Source organism: Colobus angolensis, unplaced genomic scaffold (genome assembly GCF_000951035.1).
Source record: "Colobus angolensis palliatus isolate OR3802 unplaced genomic scaffold, Cang.pa_1.0 Scaffold96, whole genome shotgun sequence".
Lineage (NCBI taxonomy): Eukaryota > Metazoa > Chordata > Mammalia > Primates > Cercopithecidae > Colobus > Colobus angolensis.
In genome coordinates this window covers 3,256,670-3,265,360 of record NW_012123598.1, presented here as the reverse complement: position 1 = coordinate 3,265,360, position 8,691 = coordinate 3,256,670, and the positions used below count along the sequence as shown (strand labels likewise).

At 59.6% G+C, this 8,691-nt stretch overlaps 1 protein-coding gene and 1 long non-coding RNA gene across 4 annotated transcripts in view; one reads left to right on the top strand and one right to left on the bottom strand.

The window, feature by feature from the left end:
* The window catches only part of LOC105504887, a 9,298-nt gene extending 8,519 nt beyond the window's left edge, over window positions 1–779 (bottom strand). The window contains exon 1 of the long non-coding RNA XR_001000665.1: window positions 440–779. This is a non-coding gene — a long non-coding RNA (uncharacterized LOC105504887). The remainder of the gene's footprint in view (window positions 1–439) is intronic.
* Window positions 7–8,691, top strand: part of TTYH1 (tweety family member 1) — a 30,336-nt gene continuing 21,651 nt past the window's right edge. For 2 of the 3 annotated variants that reach the window (XM_011932512.1, XM_011932510.1), the window contains exons 1-4: window positions 7–138; window positions 4,024–4,202; window positions 6,176–6,287; window positions 7,091–7,311. In XM_011932512.1, the coding sequence (XP_011787902.1) occupies window positions 13–138; window positions 4,024–4,202; window positions 6,176–6,287; window positions 7,091–7,311 (638 nt within the window). In that variant the 5' untranslated portion in view covers window positions 7–12. Of the gene's footprint in view, window positions 139–515; window positions 527–1,249; window positions 1,389–4,023; window positions 4,203–6,175; window positions 6,288–7,090; window positions 7,312–8,691 lie in introns of all 3 variants that reach the window. The other variant, XM_011932511.1, reaches the window with a different exon arrangement.

The window sequence follows — 8,691 nt, the reverse complement described above, 5'->3', positions numbered from 1 at the left end:
CCCCCGGGGGCCATGGGGGCGCCCCCGGGCTACCGGCCCTCGGCATGGGTGCATCTCCTCCACCAGCTGCCCCGCGCCGACTTCCAGCTCCGCCCGGTGCCCAGCGGTTTCGCGCCCCAAGAGCAGGAATACCAGCAGGTGGGACCGGGCGCCAGGGCCTGGGGGCCAGGGCTGGGGGCCGGAGCTCCTGGGTCCCCAGGGAGGAGGGGGCTGGGTCACAGATTTCCTGAGCTCCCCCGGAGCCTGGGGGCCGGCCCGGACTTTGGGGTTGCGAAGGGAGGAGGAGCCTGGGGCTTCCATACCTGGAGGTTCTCCCGGGACGCGCGCTCGGGGTCCAGACCTCGAGCTCTCTCAGGAAGGGAAGGTTGGGGGCCTGGACCCCTGAGTTCATGGAGAGGAGGGGAGGGGGGGCCCGGATTCCCGGGTGTCTGATACCTGCCTGGGAAGCCGGCCTCCAGGGTCAACGGGAGGTTAGGTCTACTCCCCCTGCCCTAAAAGATGACCCAGCCCCACAGGATCAGAGCAGGTGAATATGTCCCAGATAAGGTGGGACCCAGGAGACAGCGGACCTGATAACGGTGGAGGGGAAAACGCTGGCTTCTGGGGTGCTGGGGTGGGATTGAAAGTCTGAAATGGGGAAGGGGGCTCACGGGGCTGAGTGCCAGGGCTGGAAAATGAAGGCGCGCTGGGAGAGGAAGCTTCCTTCCCGTCCCAGGAAAGAAGGAGTGGTCAGGACGCGGCAGGGGTGAGGGCCGAGATGAGGCTGGGTTTGGGGAGCCTCAGGATGACGGACCCGGGTCCCGAGGGTGGGGCCGGTGTGGGAACCTCGCAGAAGCCGGGGTCCCTGGGGAAGGGACCCGGCTCGGGGCAGCTCCAGCGGGCGAAAGAGCTGTCCTCTGACCCAGTTTAATTCAAGTCCTTGACTTTGAGATTAATGAGGAGAAAGGCTTGGCAGAGCTGGGGACGGGTGGGGGTGCAGGGAGTCCCCATGTGGCCCCAGGACGGGTCCTGGCCCTGCCGATGGGGCCTGAGTCCCTGGGCGCTGTCCTGGGTTGCTCCTGGGAAAAGGGGGCTGGGATTGGAGAGCTCAGGGGGCGTGGAGGGGGTCCCAGAAAAGCGCAGAGGGGATGCGTGCTGTGTTCTGAGCTATTTGGGTCATGGCTGGCACAGCCCTGAGCAGCTCTTCCCCGCCTGCTCCTCGCCCGCCCCCTCTCCCCACACACGGGGACCGCGGTCCCCTCGCCCACAGCCTCGCGGTTACACAACGGCCACCTCCAACCCCTCCGCTCCACCGGCTCCGGCCTCCTCCGCCCAGACTCACGCCCGCTCTGGCCCCGAGACCTCCCGAAGCCTTACGCAGGAATCCGCCGCCCCAGTCACCGCCAGAGGCACGGGTTTGGGGGAGCCTCACTCCGCCCCCATGGTCGGGGGTCAGGGTCAGGGTGGCAGGGATGCGCAGGCAGAGCCCCACAGCCGAGGGGGCAGAGGGGGACCCCTCCAGGGACGCGACCACCGTGGGCACAGCTACAGACACAGCCAGGGCCTCTGGGACACTGGCCCGCGGGGAGGCACACAGCCACATACACACACACACTCACCCGCATATGCACAGGCACACACACACGCCCACTTACTCCAACACACTCACATGCACACACTCACATATGCACAGGCACACTCAGACACGCCCACTTACTCCCATTACACACACACACTCTTACTCCCATTATACACTCACATGCAGACACACACATGCACAGGTACACTCAGACATGCCCACTTACTTTCATTACACACCTGCACACACACATATGCACAGGCACACACACACGTCCACTTAATCTTACTACACACATGCATACACTCACATATGCACAGGCACACTCAGACACGCCCACTTACTCCCAGTACACACTCACATCTGCATAGGCACACACACGCTCCCATTACACACTCACATGCACACACTCCCATTACACACTCACATATGCACAGGCACACGCTCCCATTACACACTCACATGCACACACTCCCATTACACACATCTGCACAGGCACACACACGCTCCCATTACACACTCACATGCGCACACTCCCATTACACACTCACATATGCACAGGCACACACACGCTCCCATTACACACTCACATGCACATACTCCCATTACACACATCTGCACAGGCACACACACGCCCACTTACTCTCATTACACACATGCACACACACACATCTGCACAGTCACACACACACCCACTTACTCTCATACACCACATGCACACACATGCACACACATATATACCCATTTACTACTCCCACTATGCACTCACACCCATATACAACACGCACATATAGACACATGCATACACTCACATGGCTAGACTCACACATACACAATCACACATATGCACACACACTGCACACAGTGACTCAACACACGCTCACATACACACATAAGCATTTACTCCCATATACAAGCACACACTGCACTTATATATATATGCTCACACACTCATGCATGCACAGTTACACATACACGTTTATACTCCCATATACATACACACATGCACATACACAAACATTTATACATTTCACATTCACATATACGCACACATGCACACATATATTGACTCTAACGTTCATGTGCACACACACCCTCACATGCAGTCACGCATCCACACACACTCACCCACACTGTTACACACACACAACCGGACCCACTCACAGACCCAAGGAACTGTGCCCAGAACACGCAAATGCCCACAGGTGTTCTCATTTGCAGACAGAAGAGCACCCAGGAGGCACACTCAGGTGCATCCTCATCTCATGGAGACAACCCAAAGATAAAAACATCCAGTCTCACACCGGAAACACAAACACTGCACACACTTGGGACACACACACACACACACACCACTGTGCCTCTGTGTGTGTGTGTGTGTGTGTATGGACAAAGGCAGAAACACCATGGTTTAGGGGAAACAGCCTTGGCAAGTCTAGAAGTGTGACTCTGATCCCAATGTTGTCCCTCCAAGCTCCGGGGCTCAGTGCAAACCCCCTGGGCCACTGTGGTCCTCTGGGCCTCTGGGACTGCACAGGTCAGCTGGAAAATCCCCACCACGTGGAGACCCTGTTATTCTGCAAGGCTTTCCCCACCGCAGAATGTTTCCACTGCCTGCCTCTGTCCTCCCAGGCCTTGGCTCTCTCAGCCTCTCTGTCCTTGTGTGTCTCTCCTGTCTCTACAGTGTTCTCACGCTCTCTCTCCCCTACTCTGCTCTTCCTCTCTGATTTGATCCCTTTTGCTCTCTGCCTTTTTCTGACTCATGCCCAAACCTCGTCTTATCTTTGTCTCTTTTTTTGGTTGTGTCTTTCTGCCTGCGCCTCCCTCCATCTCTCTCTCTCTCTGTTCTGTCTTCATTCTCCCAGTTTCCATTTCTGAGTCTTGCATACACACACACACACACACACACACACACACACACGTTGCCACACAGCCCCTCGCCCCGTCTCTGGGTGACAAGCTCAGGCGCAGTGGGTGTGGCGCTCAGCAGCAGGGGAGACAGTGGGCAGGGAGGAGAGGGGGAGGAAGCACACCTCCCCCAGCCTGGCCTGAGGCACCAGGAACAGGTGCCCCCCCACCCCCACCGCCCCCCGATCCCACAGGACTGTGGAGGGGCCTCGGGAAATGCTCCATTCCAACTGCTGGCTGCAGAAGGAAACCCAGGCTTGGAGAAGGGGAGGTTCCTGCTAAAGGTTGCACAGCCATTGGAGGGCAGAGCAGAACTGGGACCCAAGGCTTGGGGCCCCCAGTTGGAAGCTCCCTCCAGCAAGCTGGCCCTGACACCTGGAGCCCCAGCTGCCAGCCTGGGAGGAGCTGGGCCCCAATCTCCCCCAAGATTAGGCCAGGGATGCCTCCCACCTTCACTCTGACATCCCAGACCCCGACCCCCAAGCCACGCAGGAAGGGGGAACTGAGTGTGGAACATGCTGGTGCCCTCGGAGGCCTGATGTCACCCTCTTCCCCAGGCCTTGTTACTGGTGGCGGCCTTGGCGGGCCTGGGCTTGGGCCTGAGCCTCATTTTCATCGCTGTCTACCTCATCCGCTTCTGCTGCTGCCGGCCCCCCGAGCCTCCCGGATCCAAGACCCCCTCGCCCGGAGGAGGCTGCGTCACCTGGAGCTGCATTGTCGCCCTTCTCGCCGGCTGGTAATGGGGCCCCAGGGTGGGTGGGTGGTGGGGACAGGGCTCCCCAAGCTCTCTGCTGGCCTTCCTGGGGGTGTCCTCCCGGGATGTGGAGGAAGCAGACAGGAAGGAGGAAATTCCCTCGTCCCTCTCCCCGCCATTTGCAAGCCCGCTTCAGCGCACAGCAGGAAGGACTCTTCCATTTGATGGATGGAGAAAGTGAGGTTCTGGAGAGGAAGTGAATCAAGGGCAGTCATCTGGTGAGAAGGTGCAGGGGCAGTCAGATGGCTTGGTTTTGGTGGCTCTCCCATTGAATAGCCGTGTGACCTAAGGGAGTGATAGTCTCCCTGGGCCTCAATGTCCACTTCTGTAAAGTGGGTATTATCGCCTCGCCCACCTCCTGCTGGGGTAAGATGGAGAGAAAGCACAGTGTCTGGCTTGCAGCTACTCTCAACCAATGTTAACTGGTGATGTCTGTCATTCTGTCATTCACCACCTCATTCATTCGACAACTATTTATTGAGTATCTACTATGTGCCAGATACTGACCAAGCCAGGCAAGGAGCCCCTCATGCAGCTTATGTTCTAATCAGGGAGACGGACGATAAATAGATACTCACCCTCCAAGAGCACCTCATCTGTGCCCAGACCTGAGCTGGTCTAAGTCCTTCTCACAGTAACGCTGCTGGATTCAGGGGTGTCAGGCCCAGTTTCCAAAGAGGAAGGCTCAGGGACAGAGGGGAGGTCACCTTTGGAGGCCACGTGGCTTAAGAGGCAGCATGGAGATTCAGACCCAGGTTAGTAGGATCCCGTCACACCCCTCAAAGGGAGCTTAGGGGGCTTCCAATGTGAACACACCACCTACCAAGAACAAGCTCTGAGCCTAGCCCCCTCCCCAGCAGAGCGGCACCCGCAAGTTACAGACGGCTATCCTCTGCCACAGACAGGGGGGTGGTCCCAGAGGGCCAGAGGCCTGCCCCCAGAACCACAGTGGGCATGGGGAGGGACCTGTATGGGTGCCCTGTATCCAGGACGCTTCCTCCTCCGGCTCTCTGGCGTGGGGGGAGACAGGGGAGGTGGACAAAGGCCCAGTGGGGGAGAGACACGGCCCCAGCCCCCGCAGCCTGGGAACAAGAGGAGCTTTGTAGGACTCCAAACAATGGGGCGGGGACACTGGGCGTCCGACCCAAGGGGTGGGGGTGGAGGCCCAGCCGGGGCTGGGAACTGTGAGGGTGCCAGGCTCCCGCCCCCTCCACTGCGGGACACCGGCCGGGGGCGGGGACGGGAGGGGTCTGGGGCCCCACATTCAGGCCCCACAATGGAGCTCTGTGTGTTGGCAGGGCCCGGGCGGGGGCACGGCTTCTGGCCCATCCTCCAGCCTCCCTCCCACATTCCCTTACTTCCCTCCCAGCTGGCCAGACGCTTGGGTCCCAGGTGGGGGAAGGCTGAGAGCTCCAGGCTCAGCGTCCCCCCCAGGAGATGGTGGCAGCTGCCCCCTCGTACCCTTAGGAACCCCCAGCAGGTGGGGGCGGGGGACGTCTCAGCACGAGGGGTTGACGCTGCGGACTCCAAGGACCCTAGAGCACCCTAGGACAGGTGCCAGGAGGGCTGCCTGCCTGGCAAAGGATGCGGGGGAAGGGTGTGGGGCAGGCAGGCGTCGGGAGGGGAAGACGGCCCATCCCGAAGCTGGGTGTGACTGGGGTTCTGCTCCAGGGAGGTGCGAGTTAAATCGGGGGCTCCTCCCCCCCACCACTCCACCCACCATTAGCATCACAATGACGTCCCTCCGCTGGGGGAGTGAGGCCTTCCCGTTACCTTGGCAACCGATGGGGGCCAGGCTGAAGTCGCCCTTTTCCCACGGGCTGGACCAATGGGGTGGGGCTGAGAGATGGGAGGGGTGGATAAGAAGGCGGGGTGGAGGGGATGGGGTGGGAGGGGACGGTGGCCCCCGGGGTCCTGGGACCCGCTGAGATTCCTCTCCCTCCTCCTCCGCCCAGCATTGGCATTGGCATCGGTTTCTATGGCAACAGTGAGACCAGTGATGGGGTATCCCAGCTCAGCTCCGCGCTGCTGCACGCCAACCACACACTCAGCGCCATTGACCACCTGGTGAGGGGCCAGCGACCAGTGGGACCCCAGACCCACACCGGGATGGGCTCCCCACACCCGAAGACAAAGGGATCCTAGACTCAGAGCTAAGACCCCAGGCTTGAAGCTTAGGACCCCAGATTCGGAACTTCATCCTGAGACCCACAGACCTCAGACTGTCCACCCAACCCCCTACCCTGGCTGCAAATTGAGGACCTCACACCCAGGCCCAGCCCTGGACCTTACCTGAAACCCCCAAACCACACAGAAACCAGCTACCGGGGACACCAGCCCCTGTCCTCGGGCCAGATCCAGGGCCCCAGACCCGATTCTTGGCCCGTAAGCAAGCTCAGGGACCCCCGCCCTGAGGCCCAGGTCCTAGACTTGAGGCTTCAGCTCTGACCTCAGCTCCAGGATTCTGGGCGCTGGGGCTGGGGCCTGGCCCCACTTTAGGCCTTAGATTCCATGTCCAGTTGCAGACCCTAGACCATGGGACCCAGACTTGAGACCCCAGATTCTGGAAGGCAGATGAAAACTTCAGACCTAAAGCTCCAGACTTAATCTCAGTCCTGGGGCTGGACTCACTACCCTGGGCTCAAATTACCAACCACCCGGAGCTCTGGATAGAGGCCACAGAACTCCAGGAACTTGACATTGGAGCCCCTCCCCAACCCCCTCCCTTCCTCAATCCTCAGATGTCCCAGACTCCAGATCTCAGACACCCACTACTGTGCACCCCCCCTTCACCTCTAAAACCCCAGGCCTTGACCGCGGGCTCCCCCAAGGATGCCCTTCCCAGACCTCAGCCCCTGTCCTGTCCCCAGGTGTTGGAGACGGTGGAGAGGCTGGGTGAGGCAGTGAGGACAGAGCTGACCACCCTGGAGGAGGTGCTGGAGCCGCGCACGGAGCTGGTGGCTGCTGCCCGAGGGGCTCGGCGGCAGGCAGAGGCGGCGGCTCAGCAGCTGCAGGGGCTGGCCTTCTGGCAGGGAGTGCCCCTGAGCCCCCTGCAGGTGGCTGAAGATGTGTCCTTCGTGGAGGAATACAGGTGAGAGGCTGCTGCTGTTCTTGCTCTCTGTGCCAGCAGCTCTCAGACGGAGTCCCCGGGGGACAGTTGGCCATGTCTGGAGACAGTTTTGGTTGTGACAGCCGGTGGGGGGCGGTGTGCATCTTCTGACATCCAGTGGGACTGTTCAACACCCTGCAAGGCACAGGACCCCCCTCCCCACCCACTGGCAGGGAATGATCCAGCCACCATGTCAATGATGACGAGGCTGGCAAGGCTCAGTGGCTCAGGCCTGTAATCCCAGCACTTTGGGAGGCTGAGGTGGGTGGATCACCTGAGGTCAGGAGTTTGAGACCAGCCTGGCCAACAGGGTGAAACCCCGACTCTACCAAAAATACAAAAATTTGCCAAGTGTGGTGGCAGACGTCTGTAATCCCAGCTCCTCGGGAGGCTGAGGCAGGAGAATCCCTTGAACCCGGGAGGTGGAGGTTGTGGTGAGCCGAGATTTCGCCATTGCACTCTAGGCTGGGCGATAGAGTGAGACTCCATCTCAAAAAAAAAAAAAAAAAAATGATGAGGTCGATAAACCCTGCTGTAGAGGGACAGATCACGGGACCCCATGGCCATCCTGACACCCATGCCCTCTCCCATTCACTCACGCACCCCCTCCATCATTCACTCCACTCACTTATTCACACATGCATTCATTCCTTGGCTCACTTATTCAGCAAGTCACTCTTGGACTCAGTCACTCCTGAACTAACCCAGCACTGTGAAAGCACCCCACACTTGGGAGCCCCTCGAGAGACAAATCAGGGGTCCTCAAGGGAGTCTTGCGGGAGGGGGCACTTGGGAGGCTGGGGGGAAGCAGCCAGAGATGAGGGTAAAGAGTGAAGCCCAAGCGTGTGGGGCCTGCAGAGAATGGCAGGATTAACTGGGCACTTACTATGTGCCGGGCACTGCACTGCTGTTCCCTGGGGGCGGTCCTTGCTCCCAGAGCTCTGAAGATGGTGGCGGGCTGCTTCCAAGATAGCGGCAAGCCTCCTGTTCTCTGACCTGGGGTTCTTGGCCTCACGGATTCCAAGGAATGGGATCTTGGGCCATGCGGTGAGTGTTATAGCTCTATTAGAAGCCGTGGGTCACGGAAGAGAACTGTGGAACCCAGCGACTAGTGTCCAGCTCGATTAGGACGAACCCAGGCACTTGGCAGTGCAGGAACAATGGCGAGCCTTTAGCCCGATTGGGGGTAGCAATGGGCACTTCGCTGGATAAGGAACACCCTGCTGGATCTGACCTGCTGGAAGTCAGTGGCGGGTCTGCGACTGCGGCAAATAGCAGTGGTGGACGGCGAGTGAAAGCTCAGCTCGAGCCATAACAGCCGCGGACCAGAAGAGTGTGCAGGTGCAAGATTTAATAGAGTGA